Source organism: Podarcis tiliguerta (genome assembly GCF_965153285.1).
Source record: "Podarcis tiliguerta genome assembly, chromosome: 6".
In the NCBI taxonomy this organism is placed as follows: domain Eukaryota; kingdom Metazoa; phylum Chordata; class Lepidosauria; order Squamata; family Lacertidae; genus Podarcis; species Podarcis tiliguerta.
In genome coordinates, this window is record NC_139539.1 from 3345707 (window position 1) to 3373490 (window position 27784).

General features: G+C 47.0%; 1 protein-coding gene across 6 annotated transcripts in view; it reads right to left on the reverse strand.

The window, feature by feature from the left end:
• The window catches only part of MYLK2 (myosin light chain kinase 2), a 45513-nt gene extending 17729 nt beyond the window's left edge, over positions 1-27784 (reverse strand). For 2 of the 6 annotated variants that reach the window (XR_014512839.1, XR_014512841.1), the window contains exons 1-5: positions 27553-27777; positions 18303-18693; positions 12531-12904; positions 3620-3725; positions 925-1018 (exon numbers count right to left, since the gene is read on the reverse strand). Coding sequence is in view for 3 of the 6 variants with exons in the window: in XM_083447424.1 (XP_083303550.1) it covers positions 925-1018; positions 3620-3725; positions 12531-12904; positions 18303-18693; positions 27393-27414 (987 nt within the window). In the remaining 3 variants the exon portion in view is untranslated. Of the gene's footprint in view, positions 1-924; positions 1019-3619; positions 3726-12530; positions 12905-18302; positions 18694-27392 lie in introns of all 6 variants that reach the window. The other 4 variants (XR_014512840.1, XM_083447425.1, XM_083447426.1 and 1 more) reach the window with 4 other exon arrangements.

Consider the following 27784-nt stretch of genomic DNA (forward strand, 5'->3'; position numbering starts at 1 on the left):
CTTTCCTAGGGGTTCCCCCAACCCTCCCGATGTGATGGCCTGGGACTCGGACTCGGAATCAGGGGAGTCTCAGTCTGCACCGGATCCTCTGCCTCAGGCAAGTCTGGGGCATGATCCTGAAGAGTCCCAGTCTGCACAGGTTCCCCTGCAACAAGCACCAGCTGGGCCAAGTCAGGGGCCTGAGCCTGCCCTGGCCCCAGATGCGGGGATGACCTCGTTGCTTTCAGCTGGGCCATCACTTACAGCTGCTCCGCTACTGGTTGGGTATGGGGAGGCTGAGGCAGCCCCTGGGTCTAGTAACCCACCAACGTCTCCCGAGCTGCAGAGACTGAGGTCTGAGAGAAGGAGAGACCTGAGTACTTGCAGGAGGAGTGCTCGCCTTCGGGCAAGACAGGGAGGTGAGTCGTCGGGGGATCAGGATCGGCCATTACCCCGACAGAGATAAAAGGCTGCCGGAGCCCAGCCCAGGTTGTGGGAGCAACATTACTGTTTGCTAGTACCTGCCTGAGACCCTGCGCCTGACCTAGCCTGGTTTCCTGCCTTGACCCTGTCGGACGGATGCCTCGTGGAATCCCTGGATTCCGGACCGGACCCGGACCGCATTACTCGGGTTAACCCCTGGGCCCAGCACACCGGAGCAGGTTTGGGAAATGCCCAGGGCGTGAGGAGGAGTAAGGGAGGCTCTGTTGCACAAGCGCTGACAAAACACCTTTTAGTAAATTTGCACTGTTCTTACGTTATTTTGCACATCCATCGCTTTGGTCCTCTCATTTCAGCCGGATGAAATAATGAATGAGTTTCACAAACCTGAACTAAACTTAGCAGGGCACCCGTGCAGGAAAACCCAGCACAAAGACCAGCGCAGAAAAGGTGTTGCGCGCATTGCTACATGTTGCAGCACACTGCACACCAGAGGGCACCTACCCTGTCTTTCGGCCCCTGCTTCTTAATAATTTTCACGGCCAGCTTGAGGCCCGTCTCCTTCACTGCACACGTACGGACTTCTCCAAACTTCCCCCTGTCGAGGGAAAAAGAAAGGCAGGCCCTGAGAATTATGAATTCTTTCCAAAGTTCTTCCAAAGCACTAAAAAGCTCATTTTCCCCATGAAGCCTCATTCCCAACTGCAAGAATAGATGACGTTTATCCCTTCTTCCTCACCCTCACTTTCCCCTTTCTGTTTCACCACCACCACCAATTATCTTTCTGGATTGTAAACTCCTTGGGGCAGAGACCCTTTTGCCTTTCAGGCACTGTGTGCAATGATGGCTTGGTAACAACAAACCTCTCATGACAGTTCTTGCTAATAATAATAATAATAATAATAATAATAATAATAATAATAATAATATTTTAATTTATATATCGCCCATCTTGCTGGGTTTCCCCAGCCACTCTGGGCAACTTGCAACACATATAAAAACATAACACATCAAACATTAAGAAACAAAATATCCTGTACGGGCAACAAACAAACCAATAAATCAATAGAAACCAACAACAATAATAACAATAATAAACAGTTTACAGTTATACCCAAATTATAATAACCACCATCCCCAACTAAACATTTAATCAACATCAGCCCAACAAAAACAAAACAGAGAAATCAAATTTAGAACCATTTAAAACATTTCAGTGAGTTGCCCCAAGCCTAGAGTGCATGCATGAGAAAGTAATGGGGATTTCTAGATCTGAATGATGAATGACCGGACTTCTAGATTTGATGGTGTTGCGAATCATAGAATTGAAAGGCACTCAAGGATCATCTAGTCCAACCCCCTGAAATGCAGGAATATGCAGCTGCCCCATACAGGGTTCGAACCTGCAACCTTGGCATTATCAACACACTGCTCTAACCAACTGAGCTAAGTGTTCCTTTAAGGCAGGGGTCAGCAACCTTTTTCAGCCGTGGGCCGGTCCACCGTGCCTCAGACCATGTGGTGGGCTGGACTATATTTTGAAGAAGAAAAAAATATGAACGAATTCCTATGCCCCACAAATAACCCAGAGATGCATTTTAAATAAAAGGACACATTCTACTCATGTCAAAACACGCTGATTCCCGGACTGTCCGCGGGCCGGATTAAGAAGGCGATTGGGGCGGATCCGGCCCCCGGGCCTTAGGTTGCCTACCCCTGCTTTAAGGCAATACTTTATTGGTCTGTTGCTTACTGATTGCTGGAGAGGGTTTGGCTTGCAGCTGGGTGGGTGTGTTTTCTTCAATATTCTGCACTTTATAAAACACTGCAGCATTCTTTCTTTCATTTACAAATGCCAATCTTAACCACGGCTGCTGTATTTTCTTTTACGTGTATTATTTCAAAAATAATATCCATATCGCAGAAAACCATCAGGAAATTGGTAACAGTCACAATTATTGTGGGATGCGATACATAAGTAGCAGCCAAGTACGACATTCCTTGTTTTCCTAGAGTGGACATGCAGTGGAATGTTTGGTCCAGCCAGCGGAAAACTTCCTGTTTCCTCCTAGGCTGGGACATCCTTCCTTTGCATGTGACTAGAGGTGGGCGTGACCTTACCTGCCCAGGTAACAAAAGGGACAAAGCATGCAGCACCACCTCTCTCTTTGGCTGCCTCCATTGTTGGAGCATCTCACAGATCCACACGTATGTACTTTGTAACTAAGTCTGCCTTCAGGGATCCAACTTTGAACTGATGATGTGAGTAAACTTATTTAATATACAGTCATACCTCGGGTTACAGCTGCTTCAGGTTGCGTTTTTCGGGTTGTGGACCGCCGAAACCTGGAAGTACCGGAACAGGCTACTTGCAGGTTTCAGCGGTTGCACATGCACAGAAGCGCTAAATTGCACTTTGCGCATGCGCAGAAGCGCCGGATTGCAACCCGCGCATGCGCAGACATGCAGATGCGGGTTGCAAATGCTGCGGGTTGTGAACGTGCATCCCGCACAGGTCATGTTTGCAACCTGAGCATCCACTGTACTTTAAACAAGATTGTGGCATGTTTATTCTTTTAAGAGGGACATAAGGGAACTTAATGGGACGCGGGTAGCACTGTGGTCTAAACCACTGAGCCTAGGGCTTGCTGCTCAGAAGGTTGGCAGTTCGAATCCCTGCGACGGGGTGAGCTCCCGTTGCTCGGTCCCTGCTCCTGCCAACCTAGCAGTTCGAAAGCATGTCAAAGTGCAAGTAGATAAATAGGTACTGCTCTGGCGGGAAGGTAAACGGCATTTCCGTGCGCTGCTCTGGTTTGCCAGAAGCGGCTTAGTCATGCTGGCCACATGACCCGGAAGCTGTACGCCGGCTCCTTCGGCCAATAAAGCGAGATGAGCGCTGCAACCCCAGAGTCGGCCACGACTGGACCTAATGGTCAGGGGTCCCTTTACCTTTAAGGGAACTTACCAGGAACTTAATAGTGAGAGGCTTACACAAACCTGCAACCAGCTATCTGCTGTGTGTTTAAAAAGGGAACTGTAAAACTCTGCCAAGGAATAGAACCTGCTAGCGCAGGTTAGGAAGGATATTAATAAACAAAATATCCTCTCCTGCCACCCTGAACGTTCCCACAATTATGTCACTGGAAGAGCGAACGATTTGGCACCCTCTTCCTCCCACCCCCCCGCCGCCAGGCCTCACCCTCCCAGCATCTCCTTGGTGTTGATGCTGTAGGTGTCTTTGAACTCCGCCGTTCTCAGCTGGACAATGCGATGGGTGAAGGGAGCAGGTGGAGGGGGGGTGTCATCTGGAAGAGAGAGGCAGGGGTTAAAACAAAAGAAACACCACTGGGCTAACTCATTCATCCACCTTGGGCTCCCGCCCTGCAGCCAGCTCTCCTCCGTGGCTCCTAGAAGCTGTCTCAATAAACACACACAAGACGTAACTGGCTGTACTTTTGAATAAATAAGGTATACTATTCACTCTATCAAATTGTAGATTTCGATGGAAGTCTCATAAAGTTCGACGGGAAAAACAGAAGACCCAGCGGATCAGTTCATTCTATAGTCCGTTCATAGAATCATAGAAGAGTTGGAAGAGACCACAAGGGCCATCGAGTCCAACCCCCTGCCAAGCAGGAAACACCATCAGAGCACTCCTGACATATGGTTGTCAAGCCTCTGCTTAACTACCTCCAAAGAAGGAGACTCCACCACACTCCTTGGCAGCAAATTCCACTGTCGAACAGCTCTTACTGTCAGGAAGTTCTTCCTAATGTTTAGGTGGAATCTTCTTTCTTCTAGTTTGGATCCATTGCTCCGTGTCCGCTTCTCTGGAGCAGCAGAAAACAACCTTTCTCCCTCCTCTATGTGACATCCTTTTATATATTTGAACATGGCTATCATATCACCCCTTAACCTCCTCTTCTCCAGGCTAAACATGCCCAGCTCCCTTAGCCGTTCCTCATAAGGCATCGTTTCCAGGCCTTTGACCATTTTGGTCATGCATAAGGTCCATACATGTGTAAGTATCAATTCCACCTGTCTGTTCAAAGAGTCCAATAATCCACATGAAGGGTTATTACAGTTCCACAGAATCCTTTCACAGAGTCTAAGACAAGGATTTCCAGAAAATTAGCCTTGTTTCGACATCCTAGGCTTCATCAGTAGAATAGACTCATATGTAATATTACAAGATAGTGGATCTTATAGCATAGTATTTGAGCCTGTTTGAAATAACTCTTTTGTAATGTTACATAGACTTTGGACACAATGGAGAACTTAAAAGCTAGAGTGATTTAGCAGCCCTGTTTCGGGAAGCTTTTAATGTTTAATAGGTTATGGTATTTTAATATTCTGTTGGAAGCCACCCAGAGTGGCTGGGGAAACCCAGCCAGATGAGCGGGGTATAAATAACAAATTATTTATTATTATTATTATTATTATTATTATTATTATTATTATTATTATCTGAAGGAGCATCTCCACCTCCATCGTTCTGCCCGGACACTGAGGTCCAGCTCCGAGGGCCTTCTGGCGGTTCCCTCCTTGCAAGCAGCAAAGCTACAGGGAACCAGGCAGAGGGCCTTCTCGGTAGTGGCGCCCGCCGTGTGGAACGCCCTCCCATCAGATGTCAAAGCGATAAACAACTACCTGACATTCAGAAGACTTCTGAAGTCAGCCCTGTTCAGGGAAGTTTTTAATATGTGACATTTTAGTGTATTTTTCATCTTTGTTGGAAGCCGCCCAGAGTGGCTGGGGAAACACAGCCAGATGGGCGGGGTACAAATAATAAATTATTATTATTATTATTATTATTATTATTATTATTATTTACAATATGCAGTTGGAAAAGTTAACTAAAGAACCCATGGAGGGGAAGAGGGAAGTCTAAAGATTCGGAAGAATCTTCTTATAATTTTTTTCATTTGTGATTTTGAATGTGAATAAATTTGTAAACCCCCCCCCCCCCAATGAAAGTAAGCCCCAAGGAAAATCTGTACCCGCTGCCTTGTGGGACATTTTCGGGAGAAAGAAAGGTTAAGGAAACCCTACACAAATCCACAGGCCACTTGGGTGCTCCTTCCTGCAACTCCTGCAGCCAAACATCTTGCTCTGCTTTGCTTAGGGCAACATGGGTGGGGCTGAGAGGGGGAGCGGATCTTGTCCTCTGGGCAGCCCAGGACCTCCACACACCCTGGGGCCAGGCTTGTGCCCCTCCCGGGGGGGGGGGAGGTCACTTCAGGGCTGCAAAAGCAGCCCAGCCGCTGGTGGAAATTGCCATGGCCAGGAATCACAGCTGATGGTGACAATTCTGTATGCAGCAGTGCTTCCCCAAGGCATGTGCAGAGGGTGACCCCTACTGGCGAAATAGGGATGGTGCGTCTGGGCAGCAGCCTTGCCGAGTTATAATAATAATAATAATAATAATAATAATAATAATAATAATAAAAAAAAAAATTTATTTATACCCCACCCTCCCCAGCCAAGACCAGGCTCAGGGCAGCTAACACCAGGTAAAAAACAATTGATTAAAATACAACTTAAAAACAAGATTAAAATACAACATTAAAATGAGCCTCATTTCAGTAGAACTGAATCAAAAACTTTTTGGAGATGAAAACGTCAAATCTTCACCAAGGCCAACTATCCAGGCCAGAAAAAAAGCCAGGGAAGTCCCCAAATAGGAATTCCATCACAAAAGGAGAAAGGAAAAGGAAAGAGGGGATCAACTTGATTCCAAGCCAAAGGCCAGGCGGAACAACTCTGTCTCACAGGCCCTGTGGAAAGAAATCAGATCCTGCAGGGCCCTGGTCTCATGAGGCAGAGCGTTCCACCAGGCCGGGGCCAGTGTTGAAAAGGCCCTGGCTCTGGTTGAGGCTAGCCTGGCTTCCTTAGGGACCTCTAGGGTGTTGCTATTTAAGGTCCTCCGCGGGGCGTATTGGGAGAGGCAGTCCCGTAGGTACGAGGGTCCTAGGCCGTAAAGCGCTTTAAAGGGGTTTCATCTTTGCTCCACGATGTATCCAGGCTGGGGCCAAAACCATCTTGGACTCTCCTTCCTCACAGGTCTTTAAGCCAGGAATAGCAAACTTGGCCCTCCAGATGTTTTGGGACTACAATTCCCATCATCCCTAGATAACAGGACCAGTGGCAGGATAGTACACACTCTTTCAGCTTCTGCCTTCTGGAAGAAGGTACAGGGTTATAAAGACTAGGACTAGAGGCCTGAGAAGCAGTTTTTATCCAAATGCGATTTTGGTTTTAAACGAAGTGTAAGGTAGTCTCTAGAGGGACGCGGGTGGCGCTGTGGGTTAACCACAGCACCTAGGGCTTGCCGATCAGAAGGTCGGCGGTTTGAATCCCTGTGACGGGGTGAGCTCCTGTTGCTCGGTCCCTGATCCTGCCCACCTAGCAGTTCGAAAGCACGTCAAAGTGCAAGTAGATAAATAGGTACCACTCCGGCGGGAAGGTAAACTGCGTTTCCGTGCGCTGCTCTGGTTCGCCAGAAGCGGCTTAGTCCTGCTGGCCACATGACCCGGAAGCTGTATGCCGGCTCCCTCGGCCAGTAAAGCGAGAGGAGCGCCGCAACCCCAGAGTCGGCCACGACTGGACCTAATGGTCAGGGGTCCCTTTACCTGTTGGGTCAGCTAGTCTCTCAGGGGCCAGACAGATGCACCAATGTTTTTAAGCAGAGGTCAGATGGCCATCTCTCATGGATGCTTCAGCTGAGATTCTTGCATTAATGGGGGTTGGACTAGATGACCCCAGGGTCCCTCCCTTCCGTCTTTGTTTTATCATGCATTTTGTGTTCCCATTTTGTGTTTCCCTTCCGACTCTACAATTCTACGATTCACTTAGAATCTGAAGTGGAGAGACAGTGCTGCATAGTGGTTAGAGTGTCCGACTAGGACCTGGCAGACCAGGGTTCGAATTCCTCGCTCGGCCATGAAGCTTGCTCCGTGACCTTGAGCCGGTCCCTGCCTCTTTCAGCCTCCCCTACCTCGCAGGGGTGTTGTGAGAATTAAATGATTCTAGAATTCTGTGATTCTAATGGGAAGCCAGCATGCAGCCCCCGAAAACAAGAGACCTCTTCCCTTCTGGGGTTTTCAGCACCTGGAATTCCAAAGCATTGCCACCTCCAACTATGGAGTAAGGCCATTGGCTAGTGGTCATCGACAGCCCTCTCCTTCATGAATTTGTCTAACCTACTTTTCGGCCCTCTAGGGTGCTGGCCATCACTGTGGCAGGGAGTTCCATCGTTTAACCTTGTGCTGCATGGAGCTTATGCAGCAAATATAGCACTCCGTCCCACTCCATTAGTGAGATTTCACCAGAGACATGACCCACCATCCTTCTAAGCCTATCTTTGCAGTCACGAGGGCTAGAAACTTTAATTTTCTTAAAAGCGTAAGGTGCTAGGCATAGGAAGCTCTGTACCATATACTGCACACACCCACAGCTGCACAGCACAGCCCTGGTTATAACCACAAGAGGTGGTGCATTGTACTGAGTGAGGCCACTGGCCAGTGCCAGATTTAAAGGTAAAGGGACCCCTGACCATTAGGTCCAGTCGTGGCCGGCTCTGGGGTTGCGGCGCTCATCTCGCTTTACTGGCTGAGGGAGCCGGCGTACAGCTTCCGGGTCATGTGGCCAGCATGAGTAAGCCGCTTCTGGCGAACCAGAGCAGCACACGGAAACGCAATTTACCTTCCTGCCGGAGCGGTACCTATTTATCTACTTGCACTTTGACGTGCTTTCAAACTTCTAGGTTGGCAGGAGCAGGGACCGAGCAACGGGAGCTCACTCCGTTGTGGGGATTCGAACCGCCGACCTTCTGATCTGCAAGTCCTAAGCTTTGTGGTTTAACCCACAGCGCCACCCGCGTCCCCAGTGCCGGATTTACGTATAAGCTAAACAAGCTATAGCTTAGGGCCGCACTCCCTTGGCCCCCAAAAAATTTAAAGAAAAAAAACCTGGATGTACATTTCCAAAATAAAAGATAAAAAACAAATAAATAAAACCTACATACAGCAACAGTGTTTTGTGTTGTGTACGCTCCTACGATGTAAGTAATGGGCCACCAATCATTTTATGTTAAGCTTCATAATTATTTCACTATTAATATACTTCTTCTTAATTGTATTTCAGTTCAACAGTTACTTTGATAAAATACATATTTTGTTATGTGCAAATGGCTTTAGATACCTATTAGGCCCATAAATTACCATAGAACATATATTCAACACAAAAAAACCAGCGACAATTTGTTGTTGGCAAAGCACAGCTGGACATATAAAGGGCCCCATTACCTTCAGTAGCTGAGGGCCTCATCAAACCTAAATCTGGCCCTGCCACTGGTCCACTTAGTTCAATATTATCTCCACCAGGCATGGGCAGAAGGTAGGTTGGGATTTACGGGTCAATATCTGCATCATACTAGATCTACGTTCTCCAACCTTGGGTCCTCAGACATTTGTGGAACTACAACTCCCATCATCCCCAGCCAATTCGGCAAATGGCCAGGGACTATGGGACTTGTAGTCCAACAACATCTCGGTAACCCAAAGTGCAGAATACTGTACTAAACAACCGTCAATTTTCATTTCCCAGGTTGTTAAACAACAGCAACAGCATCCCTCACAGCTGCCTGCCCCCCCCCCCCTGCCAAAGCAAAGAAACTCTGGGGGCAAATTAGGAATTAATTTTGTGTGAGAAAGGACTGAGGGTTCAGTTCTAGTGCCGCAAACTAATTCCTGGGCTGAAAATGTGCTTGGATGCACTCTGCTCCTTTATCCTAGGTGTCCGTCTGTTATCAGTTCAAAGGCAATATTTTGCACTTACTGGTGGAGCTCAGAAGTTCTAGCTAAAGGTAAAGGTAAAGGGACCCCTGACCATTAGGTCCAGTCGTGGCCGACTCTGGGGTTGCGGCGCTCATCTCGCTTTATTGGCCGAGGGAGCCGGCGTACAGCTTCCGGGTCATGTGGCCAGCATGACTAAGTCGCTTCTGGTGAACCAGAGCAGCGCATGGAAGCGCCGTTTACCTTCCCGCCGGAGCGGTACCTATTTATCTATTTGCACTTCATGCTTTCAAACTGCTAGGTTGGCAGGAGCAGAGACTGAGCAACAGGAGCTCACCCCGTCGCGGGGATTCGAACCGCCAACCTTCTGATCGGATCATGCAAGCTTGAAGTCAGTCCATCTCAGATCTATCCTGCCTTGCAATGGCTCTCCAGGGTCTCCAACGAGAGGTTGTCCCAGGCCTTCCTGGAGACACCAGGGAGTGCGGCCTTCTGCGCATGTCCCATCAGTAAGTTATGACCCAGCCCTGAGACACTGGCCTCACAGCACATCCTGGTTCAGGTCCCGAGGTCTCCATGAGAAAGAAAGGAGGAGGGGACAACACAGCACTGTCTGCCTGAACTCCCCTGCACTTTCATTGGGCCTTCGAACATTTCTTTTCATAAGGACTAGAAACTTGATATTCAGTTGTTTCATTTGACTTGGAGATTGAAGATTCTGCAGATCCTGCTCTTGGCACAGTGGCGTAGCGTGGGTTGTCAGCACCCGGGGCAAGGCAAGTAATTTGCCCCCCCCCCCCGCTGCACTGTCCCTCCCCCAGATAGTCCCTCGCTCTCTCTCCGCACCGCACGCCTGACACCCTCCCCTCCACAGTGGGCGGCGACCCGGCGGCTCGGATCGGATTCGCACAGCCAGCACTGCAGTGAGAGAGAGTGAGTGAGCCAGGTAGGGGCAGAGAGCTGCGAGCGCGAGCGCGCCCCCCCCCCGATGTTGCGCCCGGTGCGGCCGCCCCCCCCCCGCACCCCCACGCTACGCCACTGCCTTGGCACACGAAAACTGCAGGTGCCTAGCGAATGCTCAGCCCAGGACAAAACCCACCTGGTGATCGCTCCCCAACAGACAACACACAATCGTCCTCCACTTCCATTGCTGCCCTGCCAACCCGCCTCTGCCCCTTAACCTCACCCACTTGCCACAGTTTGCCTTGCACACACCCCACACTCCCTCCCTACCAACCCCCCTGCAAGGTCACCCAGCCACAAGACACGCTGTCCCATCTGTCACAGCAGGGAGAGCGATCTCAACAACACCTGATGCTGCGATGCGCCCCGGTCCCTCCCCTTGCCAGCCTGCTTATCTCATGGAAAGGAGCTTTTCTCCGCATGCCAGAGAGGGAGGGAGGGAGGGAAGCAGCGCATGCCAGGTGGATCTGGGCACAAGGCAAACTCTCCTCCTGCCCTGCAATCTCCAAGCTCTGGGGCTCAGCAAAACCACAGCCAAAGGCACCAGCTGCTCAGGAGATCCTATGAGGCCGCGGTGGTCAGCAACAGCGCAACCCTGGACCAAATGAGGGCCACATGTTGGGCAAACAAGGAGCTGAGGCATCCCACCAGTTGATGCGAGTTTTTATCCATTTTAGTATGGATCCTAAACAGCCTCGGTCCAGCATACCTGAAGGAGCATCTCCGCCCAGACACTGAGGTCCAGCTCTGAGGGCCTTCTGGCGGTTCCCTCACTGTGAGAAGCCAAGTTACGGGGAACCAGGCAGAGGGCCTTCTCGGTGGTGGCGCCCGCCATGTGGAACGCCCTCCCACCAGATGTCAAAGAGAACAACAGCTACCAGACTTTTAGAAGACATCTGAAGGCAGACCTGTTTAGGGAAGCTTTTAATGTTTGATGGATTACTGTATTTGAATACTTTGTTGGAAGCTGCCCAGAGTGGCTGGGGAAACCCAGCCAGATGGGCGGGGGGATAAAAATCATCATCATCATCATTACCTGCGCAAAGTGCTTTGTTTTCAAGTAACAGTCTGCTACAGGGAACCGGGACTGTGCCGAAAAGGCATCCCTTTGCACAACCAGGGCCGGCCCACCCATTTGGCAGGCTGAAGAAGCAGCCTGGGGGGGGGGGAATCCCACCCTCTCCCTGAGACGAAGCCAGGCACAGCCTAAAGCAGGTGTCCCCAAACTAAGGCCCGCCGGCCGGATAAGGCCTGAGGGACACGTTTATCCAGCCCGCGGCAAACCCTACCGCCCGCTGCCAACACCCACTCTTACCAGCACTGCGCTGCTGCCCACTTCCGGGTCGGAGGAGCACCGGAAATAGCTTATGCGCAAGCATTATTTGCGCATGCACAAGCGTTATTTCCGGTGCACATCCGGGTCGGAGGAGGCCCGTGCACATGCGCACAAGCTATTTCCGGTGCTCCTCCGACCCAGAAGTGCGCCGGAAATAGTGTGTGCGAACGAGTATGGGCATGCGCTCCAATGCCCGCCGCGCGATCGGCGCTGGAAACACCGGCCTGAGGCGTGGTAAGTTTGCTGACCCCTGGGCCTAAAGGATGAACAACTTATATTTCATTTCCTCCTTTTTTAAAAAAAGAGAGTGAAGGAAGGTGAGGACAGGTGACCTCACCTAGGCCCGAAGTCACCCCCCCCCCAAAGCAGGCTCAAAGCTTCTCAAAATCACTTTCTCAGCAGCTAAGCATCAAAAACATTCCACTCTGCTGTAACAAAGGTAGAGAACAGTCCACTGTTTCTCAGGCCTTTCTCATGCCTTCTGGCCTTGCTAAAGAACCACATTGCAACTTGCTTTCTGTCCGGGAACCATGCCAAAGCACAAGAATGAAACAACTGGAACACACTGAAACCCCCTCACCCCCTTTCCTGCCAAGAGTCCACAATAGTCCCAAGACAGCTTTCTGTACATGCTCAGGGGAACACATCATGGGGCAGGACTCCTGAAGGAGGAGAAAGGAGGAGGGAACTGGAAAGGGGTATATATGCTTGTGCACATGATTGTGAACTCGTGCATGCTTTAACCCTAACCCTAACCCTAACCCTAACCCTATCACACTTGCTCCTTCTACCAGTTCATGGATGGTAGAAATAAAATCTTTTTCTCCTAAACTATTCTTTGAGTGTCTGTTGACTCCCACTTCCCTTTCCCAGGCGCAATATTTTCCCCACCCGAGGGCAAAGCCTCATAAGGCTACAGGAGCTGTTCTGGCCCCCTGCCCCTCACGCCTATTCCCTCCGTCTGGACCAGACTCATTCTGCTGGCCCCGCAAAGCCAGAGACCTCGATGGCCTTACCCAAAATCTGGGACGGGTCCTCTTTGCCAAAGTCCGGAGTGAGGTACGGGCTGGTTGGGGTCTCCGGAACCTCTGCAGGGGTTGCCGCAGGGGTCTCGCTTCCTTCCGACGTTGGCTTTGCTGCGGAAACGCTGGGCTCACCAGCATCCTGGGTTGTGGCCCCTGGGGCTAAGGGAGCGGGTTCGGCCAAGGTCCTTTCTCCTTGATCCACTGGGCCCGCTTGCTCTGCCGCCGCGGGGGCCTGCGCCGAATCAGGGGGGGCCTCCTTGGCTTCCCCAGGGGGTGGCGGGTCCGCTTTGTGGGTGGGAGCCGCCGGGTCCTGAGGAGTCGGCTCCTTGAGATCAGCCGGAGCCTCTTCCGGAATATCTGCTAGGCTGAAATGTCAGAAGAGGAGAACATCAAAGGAGAAGCTGTATGATTAAATGGGCACAAGATGTCGGACATAACATTATGATGGCTGAGTGGGAACAGTTATGGACCACTGGTATGAAATTTACGGCATGTAATGCCTTAAGAGAGAATATTATGAAAGTGATTTATAGGGCATGGTCGGCCAATTGGTGTTAAAGAAAGACAGAACTTTTTTCATGTACGCCACAACAGCAGCAAGAATACTCATTGTGGAAGACACAAGATCTACCCACCCGGGAAGAATGGCAGATGAAACTGATGGACTACATGGAAATGGCGGAAATGACTGGTAGAATCCGAGACCAGGGAGAAGAGTCGATGGAAGAAGATTGGAAAAAATTTAAAGTATATTTACAGAAATATTGCAAAATTAATGAATGTTAGAAGTATATTGGAATGAAGTTATTTGGTTTTAGCAGAAGCGTTATTAAGAACTATATGAATATTAATTGTTAATGTGCTAAAGTGGAAAATTTAAAGTTAAATTGTGTTAAGATAAATTATAGAACAAAAATTGAGAAAGAGGGAAAGGATTTGTTGAACTAGTTAATTTGAACTAGAATACAAAAAAGGGAGGTGCGAGGAAGTCGAGGAAACAAGCATATGAAAGATAACGAAATGAAAATTGGATGTGTTTTTAAATGTTTAAATTTTTTCTTGCTGTTTTGTGCTATTGTTTTTTCTTTTTATTTTCGATGTATTGTTTGTTAAACTTTCATTGTTTCTTTTTCTTTTTTTCTTTTTCTTTTTGTAACTATTAAATATTTAATAAATATCATCTTTAAAAAAAAAAGGAGAAGCTGCTACAGCATCTGGCCCTATCTAGTCCAGCCTCCTGTGCTCACTTTGGCCAACCTAGATGTCCATTATGGAAAGCCCGCAAGTAGGATTCGAACACAAGACCCCTCTCCCCTCCTGCGGTTTCCAGCAACTGGGATTCAGAAACATTTGCTGCCTCCGATTGTGGATGCAGAGCACAGGCAGCAAGGCTAACAGCCTTCGAAAGCCCTCTCCTCCTCCTCCTCCTATTATTATTATTATTATTATTATTAGTGTTACATACAATGTTAGGTTAGGAAGAAAAGGGGGAAAGAGGGAGAGGGGGAATGGTGAGTGGGGTGGGGTGGCAATGCTTCTATTATTCTACTTAGCGTATGTGACCCTCCCTGCCCGTGGACTGTCTCGCCAGAGTGGTGCATGCTCTGGTTATCTCCCGCTTGGACTACTGCAATGTGCTCTACGTGGGGATACCTTTGAAGGTGACCCGGAAACTGCAATTAATCCAGAATGCGGCAGCTAGACTGGCAACAGGGAGCAGCCGCTGGGACCACATAACACCGGTCTTGAAAGACCTACATTGGCTCCCAGTACGTTTCTGGGCACAATTCAAAGTGTTGCTGCTGACCTTGAAAGCCCTAAATGGCCTCGGTCCAGTATACCTGAAGGAGCGTCTCCACCTCCATCGTTCTGCCTGGACACTGAGGTCCAGCGCTGAGGGCCTTCTGGCGGTTCCCTCGCTGCGAGAAGCCAAGTTACAGGAAACCAGGCAGAGGGCCTTCTCGGTAGTGGCACCCACCCTGTTAAACGCCCTTCCACCAGATGTCAAAGAAAAAAACAACTACCAGACTTTTAGAAGACATCTGAAGGCAGCCCTGTTCAGGGAAGTTTTTTCTTTTATTGTGTTTTTAATATCCTGTTGGGAGCCGCCCAGAGTGGCTGGGGAAGCCCGGCCAGAGGGGTGGGGTGTAAGTAATAAATTATTATTAAATTATTATTACAGTATTATTCCTTGGTGGTGAGAGAGGTTGGGGGGTGGCTTAGGGTGTGGTTGGTTGTCTTTGGTTGGCTGTAGTGAAATTTGTTTCTTTCTTTTTTTTGTGGGTGGGTGGGTGTTTTTGGATCAGGTTAGCCACATTGATTCGGACGCTGTTGGTGGATTTTTGTCCTTGTCTTGTTGGGCTGTGTATGTGATAAAGGGGAACCAAACCGGGGTGAAGGCGTCTTCTTCTATTTGCCCCCGTGGCAGTTTCAGTTTGTTGGTTAGTTTTTCTAATAAAGCTGTTTCCCATACAGTGGTACCTCAGGTTACAGACGCTTCAGGTTACAGACTCCGCTAACCCAGAAATAATACCTTGGGTTCAGAACTTTGCTTCAGGATGAGAACAGAAATCACTTGGCGGCAGCAGGAGGCCCCATTAGCTAAAGTGGTACCTCAGGTTAAGAACAGTTTCAGGTTAAGAACGGACCTCCAGAATGAATTAAGTTCTTAACCCGAGGTACCACTGTACTATTTGATACCATTGGTCCATGCTTACTCCTGACAGGTCTCTCCAGTGTCTGACTATGATGTTTCTGGCAGGTGGGTTTCCTCTCCTCCTCCTCAAACTTGTCTAATCCTCTTTTATTGTATTGGATTATTGTAATTCGCTGTACGTGGGGCTGCCCTTGAGACTGACCCAGAAACTCCAGCGGGTGCAGAATGCTGCAGCGAGACTCCTTACAGGGTCCTTGCTGCGAGATCACATTCATCCGGTGCTATACCAGCTGCACTGGCTCCCGGTGGAGTACAGGATCAGGTTTAAGGTGCTGGTTTTAACCTTTAAAGCCCTATACGGCCTAGGACCCTCGTACCTACGGGACCGCCTCTCCTGGTATGCCCCACAGAGGACCTTAAGGTCTGCAAATAAAAACATCTTGGAGGTCCCGGGCCACAGGGAGGTTAGGCTGGCCTCAACCAGAGCCAGGGCTTTTTTGGCCGTGGCCCCGATCTGGTGGAATGCTGTCCCAAGAGACCAGGGCCCTGCGGGACTTGACATCTTTCCGCAGGGCCTGCAAGACAGAGCTGTTCCACCAGGCCTTTGGCCAAGGCGCAGTCTGACTCCCTCCCTCGGCAATCTTCGCGGAGCTCTGGCCCAATGGTTGCCAGTGGCTTGATTTGAATTAATTTTATAATGAATGATTTTAGAGTGTTGTGTTGTGTTGTACTGTTTTATTGTTGTTAGCCACCCTGAGCCCAGCTTCGGCTGGGGAGGATGGGATATAAATAAAATATTATTATTATTATTATTATTATTAACTCATTCAGGTTGGTGGCCATCCCTGCCTCCTTGTGGCAGTGAGTTCCACCGTTTTAACTGTGCTGCATGAAGAAAGACTTCCTTTTTCCTGTCCTGATCATTCCAGCTTTCAGCTTCATTTGATGCTGAGATTTGCAGCACACACTTAGACCCTACAAGTGTCCCTATTTTCCAGGGACAATCCCAGATTTACAGAAGCCGTCTCAGTTTCTCATTCGATCCTGGAATGCCCTGCTTTTCCTTAGGATGGCTGTGTTCTGCCTCCACCATCGGAGGCATTATGTCTCTGAACACCACTTGCCGGGAATCTCAACTGCAGAGATCATTTTCAGGAGCGTTGCTCCCCGAGATGGTGAGACCCACTTGGCAACAGCAAGAAACCACGGCTTTAGTCCCATCATCACAGCCCTGTGGAACTCTCTGCCACTAGAGATTCAGCAGCTGTCTTCTGTGCCAACTTCTAAACGCCTGCTGAAAACTGCCAGGCAATTATGAATAACATCACTGCATTCCAAAGAAAGAATCAGAGCTAGAAGGGACCACCAGGGTCATCTAGACAAACCCCATGTAATACAGGATTTTTTTTACCAATGTGAGGCTTATCCTGGAGATTAGCGGGCTCTACCGACTGAGCTATCCCAGGTATGGTTTTATTACATATTCAACATGGATAGAACATGGTTAACGGCAACTGAGGACACGTGACAACAACAACAACAACAACAACAACAAAATAATAATAATAATAATAATAATAATAATAATAATAATAATAATAATTATTTATTTATACCCCGCCCTCCCCAGCCAGAGCCGGGCTCAGGGCGGCTAACACCAGTAAAATTACAATAAAAACATAATGGGGGGGGGGAGAAATTTAAAATACAGGTTAAAATACAATTTAAAATGGAGCCTCATTTTAATAGTAGCCCATAGATCAAAACCTTAAGGGGAGGGAAACATAAGGGTCAGACTGAGTCCAAACCAAAGGCCGGGCGGAACAGCTCTGTCTTGCAGGCCCTGTGGAAAGATGTCAAGTCCCACAGGGCCCTAGTCTCTTGGGCAGAGCGTTCCACCAAGTCGGGGCCAGTACTGAAAAGGCCCTGGCTCTAGTTGAGACCAGTCTAACCCCCTTGAGACTTGGGACCTCCAAAGTGTTGTCATTTGTGGACCTTAAGGACAAAGGAGGAATGTGGAATGATACCTTTGTCTTGTGGACAACCTTTGTCTTAAAAACCGAAATCACTTAAAAGTTAAACGAAATTAAATAGACCTTTGGTGCTTTTATTGCTGCTGCTGCTGGTGGCCCTTGCTGAATATTGAAGGTTGCTTCTTGCATATAAGTGAAAACAATAAAATAAAACAATGTCTGCTTTTAACTTTCCCCCCAAAATTTTATATTCATTTTATAACACAAATAAACAGCACAAACAGGAAAACAAACAATAGAAACAGATTCTTATCCTTATTTTTTCTATGATGGACTATATGGAACTTGCCGAACTGAACGGGAGACTCCGAGACCAGAGAGAAGAGACGGTGGAAGAAGATTGGAAGAAGTTTAAGGAATATTTAAAAAAAAATGTTAATATTTAAATCATAGAATAGCTTTGGAAGTGGATTTAGGCTGAGGGGTTAGAAGCAGAAGATGGTGTATTTTAAAACAGTATTATTTGCAAGCGAAGAGTTTTATGGCTAAAGTAAGTGTGATTTTAAAAAATGGTTAGAAATTATGATATATGCAAACTGCTAAAGATGAGGTAAAATGAAAATCAGATAGGGGGGACTTGGGGAAGCCCACCTAACAATGCTTTCAACTTTTTTATGGCTTCATTGCTGCAAACTGCTTTGATATACAGTGGTGCCTCGCAAGACGAAAAGAATCCGTTTTGCGAGTCCCTTCGTCTAGCGGTTTTTTCGTCTTGCGAAGCAACCCCATTAGCAGATTAGCGCTATTAGCGGTTTAGCGGCTATTAGCGGCTATTAAAGGCTTAAGGGATTAGCAGATTAGCTGCTAAAAGGCTATTAGCAGCTTAGTGCCTTAGAAAAAGGGGGTGGGGAGCGAAAAAAACCCCCAGGAATCGCAAGACATTTTCGTCTTGCGAAGCAAGCCCATAGCAAATTCGTCCTGCGAAGCACCTCCAAAACGGAAAACCCTTTCGTCTAGCGGGTTTTCCGTCTTGCGAGGCATTCGTCTTGCGGGGCACCACTGTATATATTTTTAGAAACAAATATTTTCGTACATCAATGCATTAATAAAGGCTGTATGAGAGAGAAGCATTACCTGGGCAGGTGTGCTGGGCAGCTGAGGCTCTGCTGCAGTTCAAGGTGCCTCTGCTGGGAGCTTGGTGGGCTTTCGTGGCTCCCTTCCCCTCCTGCCACGGCGGCTTGGCATGGCGTATGGCTCTCTTCCACTGCCTTGGCCGCATCCTGCCCTGCTCCCCCTTCCCCTTTCGCCGCCTGGCTTGGCTCTTCAGGCCCGGCTTCCGCTGCTTCTCTCGGCTCCCCCAGGCCCACGGCCGGCGCTTCTGCTCCCCCTTCTGTGCCGGGGGTGCCGCAAGACCCTCCCTCCTTCTCCATCCTCTGCTCTCCTCCCAGGGGAGCCTCCTCGGACGCTGGGTGTTGGGCAGAGGCGTCCAGACCTGGGGTCCCCTCCTTGGCCTTCAGCTCAGCTTCTGCGCAAGACACAAAATATGGGAGAATAGTGCTTTCCCCCCCTGATACAGCAAATAACAAAAATTAAAGCGACAAAAAGTGTTTTGGGGCATTGCAATAAATTGCCCTACATGCCAAGAGGAGGCAGGGTTTATTCATTTATTTCCAAGGAAGGAAGGAAGAAAGAGAAAGATTGGAAAAAATTTAAAGTATATGTACAGAAATATAGCAAAATTAATGAATGTTAGATGAATATTGGAATGAAATTATAAGGTCTTAGCAGAAGTGTTATTAAGAATTATATGAACATTAAGTGTTAATGGGTTAAATTGGAAAATTGAAAGTTAAATTACGTTATGATAAATTACAGATTAAACTGAAGAAGAGGGAAAAGATTTGTTGAACCAGATAATTTGAACCAGAATATAAAAAAGGAGGTGTGAGGAAGTCGAGGAAATAAGCTAATGAAAGATCTGGATACAAAAATTTGGATATGTGTTTTTGTATTTTTTTTCTTATGTTGTATTGTTGTATTGTATCTTTTCTTTTCTTTATTTTTTCTTTTTTGTTGTTGATGTATTGTTTGTTGAATTTGTGTATTGTTTTTCTTTTACTGTTTTTCTTTTATAAGTATAAAATATCTAATAAATTTTTAATAAAAAGAAAGAAAGAAAGAAAGAAAGAAAGATGGAAGGAAGGAAGGAAGGAAGGAAGGGAAAAAGTAGTTTACAGAAGAAAGATTAAAAACAACAAAAATTTCATTATGAAAAATTAACAACAAAAACTTCAGACATTTGAAAAGTTAAAATAATAAACTAAAACAGGTGAAACACCTGGCTAGGATTGCTTAAGCAAAGAATGTTTTTAAGCAGGCACCAGAAAGAGTTCAGCGAAGGCTGACGTCAATAGGCAGGGAGCTCCAAAGTTTTTCTCAGAACAAGGATCCTGTGTGAGGGAGATGGAGTGCCAGTGGCGGGCAGTGCCAGAGGCCAAAGTGGCTGGGGCAAGGGATGTTAATTTCACCTTTGTGCAGCAGACTGGTTCCTACATACATTCGCAAACACTCTCTCCTGCATCTAATGCTCCGTCCAGACGAACAAGAACCATCATCAGAGTTCAAGGGTACTTTCCAGCCAGGCAAAAACACTCACGGGCAGTTCCAAGGGCCGGATAGAGAGGCATTCGGCCCCCCGGTCTGTGGCTCCCTGCCGAATTAACAGCAAACTCGTTCCCTGAGTCCTGACCCTCATGCCCTCCAACCAGAGGTCAAGGAGAAAAATAACTACCAAACTTCTAGAAGACATCTGAAGGCAGCCCTCTTTAGGGAAGCTTTTAATGTTTGATGTATTACAGTATTTTAATATTTTTTTGGGAAGCCGCCCAGAGTGGCTGGGGAAGCCCAGCCAGATGGGTGGGATATAAATTTATTATTATTATTATTATTATTATTATTATTATTATTACGCCTCCACACTGTCATTCCGCAGGAGAGAATAAAAAAGCACCTAGGAGAATTTAAGTTTTGCATGATTGAAGGACCCTGGCACAAGAAACCCACCTCTTCAAACTACAGTGGTACCTCGGGTTCAGTACTTAATTCGTTCCGGAGGTCCGTACTTAACCTGAAACTGTTCTTAACCTGAAGCATCACTTTAGCTAATGGGCCCTCCTGTTGCTGCTGCGCCGCCACCGCACGATTTCTGTTCTCATCCTGAAGCAAAGTTCTTAACCTGAAACACTATTTCTGGGTTAGCGGAGTCTGTAACCTGAAGTGTATGTAACCTGAGGTACCACTGTATGGACTTTTTGCAGTAGTGAAAGTGATAGGGACTACATTTTCCAGGATACTTTGGGCAAAGTCCTGGCTGTTCAGGCAGTACAAGAAAGTTTCCTATATATTCTCTATGTGCACCATCTATATCTGCAAAGCCCCAAAAATGCCACAGGGCCTCAAGTGCTCTCCTCCGGATAGAAAAGCAAACTCTGCAGCAGCTGCCTCTGGAACTCCCTGCCACTTGAGGAAACGGTGAGCTGTGTGCACAAAACAGGACGCTTGTTCCCCGCTTTAAAAGCACCGCTTCGCATCCTCTTCAGGAGAAGCAAACGTGCAACAAGGGGAGCATAGGCAGGCATGTCCCTGCACCACTCAGAGCGCATGTCAAGGATGAGCATTGGGGAGTGTGCACAGGCCAAGGGGAAGCTGCTCTGGCTCAGTGGCCGCCTGCTCCAGGCGCAATCTCTCATAGCATTTCTTGCTAAAAGTGACAGCAAAGACCCTCTCTCTGGCAGAGATAATGTTGGGTGAAGGCGGTGAAGGTCCTCCGTCTGGAGACAGTTGGAGGATGGATGGTGGCTAACAGATTGAGGTTGAATCCTGACAAGACAGAAGTACTGTTTTTGGGGGACAGGAGGCGGGCAAATGTGGAGGACTCCCTGGTCCTGAATGGGGTAACTGTGCCCCTGAAGGACCAGGTGTGCAGCCTGAGAGTCATTTTGGACTCACAGCTGTCCATGGAGGCGCAGGTCAATTCTGTCTCCAGGGCAGCTGTTTATCAGCTCCACCTGGTACGCAGGATGAGACCCTTCCTGCCCGCAGACTGTCTTGCCAGAGTGGTGCATGCTCTGGTTATATCCTGCTTGGACTACTGCAATACGCTCTATGTAGGGCTACCTTTGAAGGTGACCCAGAAACTACAATTAATCCAGAATGCAGCAGCTAGACTGGTGACTGGGAGCGGCTGCCAAGACCACATAACACCGGTCCTGAGAGATCTGCATTGGCTCCCAGTACGTTTCCAAGCACAATTCAAAGTGTTGGTGCTGATCTTTAAAGCCCTAAACGGCCTTGGTCCAGTATACCTGAAGGAGCATCTCCACCCCCATTCTTCTGCCCGGACACTGAGGTCCAACGCGGAGGGCCTTCTGGCAGTTCCCTCACTGTGAGAAGCCAAGTTACAGGGAACCAGGCAGAGGGCCTTCTCGGTAGTGGCGCCCGCCCTGTGGATCGCCCTCCCACCAGATGTCAAAGAGAAAAATAACTACCAGGCTTTTAGAAGACATCTGAAGGCAGCCCTGTTTAGGGAAGTTTTTAATATTTAATGCTGTATTGTTTTTAACACTCGATTGGGAGCCGCCCAGAGTGGCTGGGGAAACTCAGCCAGATGGGCGGGGTAAAAATAATAAATTATTATTATTATTATTATTATTAGGTTGAATGAATTGTTGGAACAGTTGAGTGACCTGTCTTGGGCTGGCCATTGGTCCATCTTCCTCAGTACTGTCTGCACTGGCTGGCAGCAGCAGTCTAGGCTTTCCGGCAGGACTTTTTCCCAGCCCTTGTTGGAGATGCAAAGTGAGGGACGTTTTCCCATCCATTCCGCCTGGCCTTTGGCTTGGAATCAACTTGATTCCCTTCCCCTCTTTCCTTTTTCCTTTCTCCTTCTGTGATGGAACTCCTATTTGGGGACTTCCCTGGCTTTTTTCTGGCCCACGTAGGACCAGTCTGGATAGTTGGGTGTTATGTACTGAGTTGAATAGGATCCAAAATGCAGCTGTCTGATTGGTCCTAGAACAATAGGATCCAAAATGCAGCAGTCTGATTGGTCCTAGAACAATGCAGCAGTATGATTGGTCTGCAGGAGCCACCCAATCCAGCTCCAGATGGAAGTGAATCCACAACCTGATTGGCCTACAGGAGAATTCCGGAATTAGCCAATCACCTGGGGCCCATTATGTAAATAATGTATCTAAAGCAGACATTCTGGGGGAACTTCCATTCCTCCTCACCACTATGCGCTGAATAAAGAGCATGAAATCCACTCTCGACTCGAGTATATTTCATTGGCCTTGGTGAAGACTTGATGTTTTCATCCCCAAAAAAGGTTTTGATTTGAGTTTCTACTGAAATGAGGCTGCATTTTAATGTTGTATTTTAATCTTGTTGTATTTTAATCAATTGTTTTTATACCTGGTGTTAGCCGCCCTGAGCCCGGTCTTGGCTGGGGAGGGTGGTGTATAAATAAAATTATTATTATTATTATTATTATTATTATTATTATTATTATTATTATTGGTGAGCTGCAGCCCCTGGGCTCTGGCGTGACAGAGACAAGTTCATCCCCAGCTATTCTGCATTTAAGATAGCATCTTTTCCCATTTCCCCAGCTGCTGCCTGCAACACACGTTTCCATCTGCTGCAGTCCACCCTCTGCCAAAAACTATATTATTCGTTTTGCTGTCCACGGTGGTAGAATTGCATTATGTTGGCGTTGTTTCATTATTACACCCCATTCATTTCAATGCAAACACAGTGGAAACGGGGGGAGGAAACACAATCACAGAATCTCAGAGTTGGAAGGGACAGCAAGAGCCCAATGCGAGAATCAGTGCCAAATCAATTCCACATCGAAGGCTGGAAGTGTCAACAGTGGATACCAATTATGTCCAATGGATTGAGTTTGATTCCGCAAATGCATTGTCAATTTCCCCTCCCATTTCCATTGGAAATCTGACATCCTGCTGGGGAATATGCAGAGATTGCAAAATTGGGAGCGTGGATGAAAGATGCAGATACAGAAGGGAACAGATTTAGAATCTTTCAAAGAAGACTAGAAAAGCCTTTCCTAGTCTATATGAAAAGTTGTTTTCCCATATGCAAAGGTCACAGTGGAGTCTGAAGCATTATTATTATTATTATATAGAAAACAGCAGAACGTATTAAGAAACGGGTTGGAGAGAATGAAAACCGAACCTTAAAATGTAACTGTATGTAATTTGGGCTATGAATATCGCTGTTGGCTGAGTGAGAACTCACTAGTTTTGTTGAACTGGAATATAATCGTTGAGCAACAAATGTAACTTTCTATATGGAAAAAAGAACAAATTATTATTATAGGGGGGGAAGTAATCTCTGACATCCCTGCTCTTAATCAACCCATCAATCAAAAGAAGATCTACTGTGTTGCCTAGAGTAGATTCAATTCCCTTATTCACACATTGGAATAGAGAGTATTTCCTTTTCAGCCATTCCCTTTTTTCTTTTAAAAATTAATTTATTTCGGGAGTTTTACATACATTATATTATCTCCTTCCAATTTTTAAATTTCCCGTACAATTTTTCCTTCCCCTCCCTTCCCACTCCCCCATATCCATTGGAAGGGTTCAAACAATTATCCTCAGCCACGGGCATAGCCTCTTTAGTTTCCACCAAATGTCTTTTGTTCCAGTAGTTTTTATCCATTGAAGATAGGGGTTCCATCTGTTCCTTATGGTGGTGGACTTGACCTTGTTTCCTGTGACGTTACTGTGACAGGGTCCGACTGAATAAGTTCAAACAAATAACTATTCCTATGCAACAACAGCAGCAAGAATACTTATCGCGAAGTATTGGAAGACACAAGATCTACCCAGATGGCAGATGAAGTTGATGGACTACATGGAACTGGTGGAAATGACTGGCAGAATCCGAGACCAGGGAGAGGAGTCGGTGGAAGAAGATTGGGAAAAGTTTAAAGATTATTTACAGAAATACTGCAAAATTAATGAATGTTAAAAGATTGTTGGAATGAAGTTATATGGCTTTAGTAGAAATGTTATAAGGATTTAAGTATAAATAGATTAATGGAATTTTAAAGGTAAAATAAGGTCAGAATGTGTTAGGATAATTATAGGACAGATAACAGAGGAAGATGGAAAGGAATTGCTGAAACATTTGACAGAAGTGGAATACAAAAAGGGAGGTGTGAGGAGGTCGGTGAAATAAGTGAATGAAAGATAAGATATTGAAATTGTTTGAGTGTTTTAAATTGTTTTTGTTTGGTTTTGTTAGTTTAATGTGTCTAGTGTTATGTAGTGTCTTTATATTGTATTGTTGTTGTTGTTTTAGTGTTATGTAGTGTCTTTATATTGTATTGTATTGTTTTTTTCTGTTTTTATTTGGTTTTGTAGTGTTTAAATTGTTCAAAAAAGCAATAAACATCATTTAAAAAACAACAACAACAAAAAATCACTGTTCCATGCCTCTACTGTCCATTTTTCTCTATCTTTCCAACCTAAAGCTATCGTTGCCTTTCCCTCTAATATCATAGCTTTGAAAGTAAGCTGGTCTCCTTTCTCTATACTGTAGCCGCGCTTCCAAGTATACCCATGGTCATGAAATCAAAGTCTATTGAAAGCTTCGCTTTAAACAGTTCATTAATAACCTTTAGGATTTTATCCTTTATACTTGGAATAATAGGACTGGAAATGCCCCCAAAAGATGTTCGACTGTTTTTGTATGCCACTACAGCGGCAAGACTTATATTAGCCAAAAGCTGGAAATCGCAAGAAATACCAACAATAGAAGAATGGCAGATGAAGATGTTGGACTTTTTGGAGCTGGAAGAGGAGATACATGAGGATTGGAAGAAATTTAAAGAACATTTGGCTAAATATTGTGATATAGGATAAACAGAAAATTCTTGGAAACAGTAAATAGGCTTAGGGGTAAAATAAGAATATGTGATAGTAAATATTAAGGATTAAAATATATTAATTAGGAGAAGAGGTTGGTGAATGAAAGGAATTAATATTATTAGAAATATGAATTTGGAGAACTGTTATATAGGTGATATAATGAAATTCAGTTAGAGGGGATTCGAGGAAGTCAGTAATCAATGTAACAAGAATTGGGTATTTGAAGAACCAATTTTTCTTTGTGTTTAATTTATGTGCTTTTCTTGTGTGTTTTGTTATGTCATTTTTGTGATTAAGGTGGAAAATCAATAAAAAAAAATGGGGGAAAATAAAATAACCTTTAGGATTTTATTCCAGAATTCCTTTACCTCTGGGCATTCCCAGTACATATGGGGAAACCACCCCTTCGCTAGTTTAGAGTGCCAACAGTTAAGAGTTCAATTCTGCTACCATATTAGCTAGCTGGGCCGTTCAGCCATTCCTTATCCTGACCAGGAGAAGGCAATGAAAGCACCAAGGAGGGACAAGGGCCTCCAGACCCAAGCAGGCTCTTGCGTTGGCTGCAGCCTGGACAGAGCCCAACCGGAACGCCCTCTGTGCCAAGGGAGGGAAGACTTGGCAGGGCTGCTAACCAGGCCGGCCGTCTGCCCTGCGGAGGCAGCTGCAAATGGGTCCCATCAAGAAAGTGGCTGGAGTCATAGCAATTGCACCCATCAAGGACACATAGCCGAGAGACATGCATCCCGCTCGAGTTCACTGGGATTAAAACAACCGCCTCGCCCGGTCCTCCATCTTGCAGCAGACCAAGCACAGTGCTTCTCCAGTGTCCCTAGGGGTCAGGGACAATTGTTTGAACCAATTAAAGATCAGATGGTTGATTGCCGGCCGGCCTTTAATACTCATCCCCTGCTGGAACCAAACATTTGTGGCATTTACCTGCATTCATCATCCCTTGTGGCTGCACACTGAGTCTCCCTCCCTCCCCCTGCTACCTGCCTGCACTATGGAAATAATGATTGTAAGCTCCCAGGGGCAGGGGCTTTTTCCTTTTTGTTTAAGAAAGCTCAGTGTGGCGTTGCATACATTGGTAATTAAATCTCAGCCATCACCATGAGCGATGGCTTATGGTTATACAAGAAAGCCCAACAATAATTACAACCGGTCAGGAATCAATTAAAAATAGTAAATTCACATTTCACCGAAACCACATTGAAGTTATTGCGCATGACAACATTTAGGTGAAATTGATTTGTCTACTACAAAAGAAAACTCAGCCTTAGGCCTGAAAAAAGCATGAGGTGACAAAGATTCACGACTAAAGGCTATCACTTCGTTATTGGAACAAAACAACCTCTTTAATATACCGGTAAGTCTTCCCCAATTCCTTCTTACAGCAACATACCAAAAGCAAAATCACATCCAAAGATAAACAAGAATGCTCTCTTTCCATCCCTACCAGTTAAAAAATTCCTGCGTCAATTAACATGTTGGCTGATTGATCCATAAATCAGATCAATTAGCACTTGCAGGCCTGTTTGGAATGCCCCTGATTTTTACATTTTTTCCTCTTTGGCTTGGCCCGTAGCCATGCCCATTCCACAGAGCACCTGACTGTTATTTCAAACTATACCCCCACAGGCACACACACTAAAAAAAGGCCAGAGGAATAGATGCTCCGATGCCTAAAAACAAACTCAGTCCAACTTTGCAGACAATTTTCCCAGCTTTGCACAAAATTTCACAGTTCTCCGCAGACTCTGGATTCATTTTGCACACAGTCCGACATGCTCTGCTTCAAGGTGTGCTGTTTTTTTGCCACCCCAAGGCACCTGGTCGAGAGGTGGGCAGCAGCTGACACTAAAGCTCAAGGCTGCCCTGGAATCAAAAGCCTGAATTGTGCTAGGAAGAAGCTTGCTGCGTGAACGGCACTCCAGAAGGCCGAAGGAAGTCAGCAAAAGTCTGGCCAAGATTTGCCTGATCTTACCCTAGGGAGCAGATGGAAATAGCCGCCTGCAGAGAGCCATCGCCCGGGCACCTGCCAGAGACACCAGCCTCAAGAGCAGCCACCTCAGAGCTTGATTCTCAGAGCAGGAGCCACCAAGACGGTCAAGAGGACCTCTTTGGCCCAAGGCATCTCTCGACTGCTAGTAGCGGGGCATCTAAACCATGCCAAGGCTACCCTGCAAGATGCCCGGGCAACGCTGGTGGGAAGAGCATCCCCAAACCGCCTCTCTTCATCTCCCATGAACAAAAGGTTGGAGTTTACCTGGACAGGTAGCCCTCCACATAAACCCACGGAAAGGCCAGGAGCAAAGCCGCAGGCTGGAAGACTCGAACTCTGCCCGGCCCAAGGAAGTCGCAGCGCAGAGTGAGGCCTCTCCCGCTCTCTACCCCTGGGGAAACGAGGCAAGGGACCCGTTACCTACCGTCGCCGTTGCTGACGGCCGCCAGCGCTGGATTAAAAGTGGGACAGAGCTGCCCGCCTTCTATACTCTGCGTAACCGAGCTGGATTAAGCGTGGGGAGAGAGGAGTATCTTTTACCCCAGAACTCTGGCAGTTATGAGCCTGCTGCGCTCTGCTCTGCGGGGCCACCTGTTCCCTCTGGCTTCCGTTCAAAGGACACTCCATTCCGCTGCCCGGCGCTCTCTCTCTCCTGC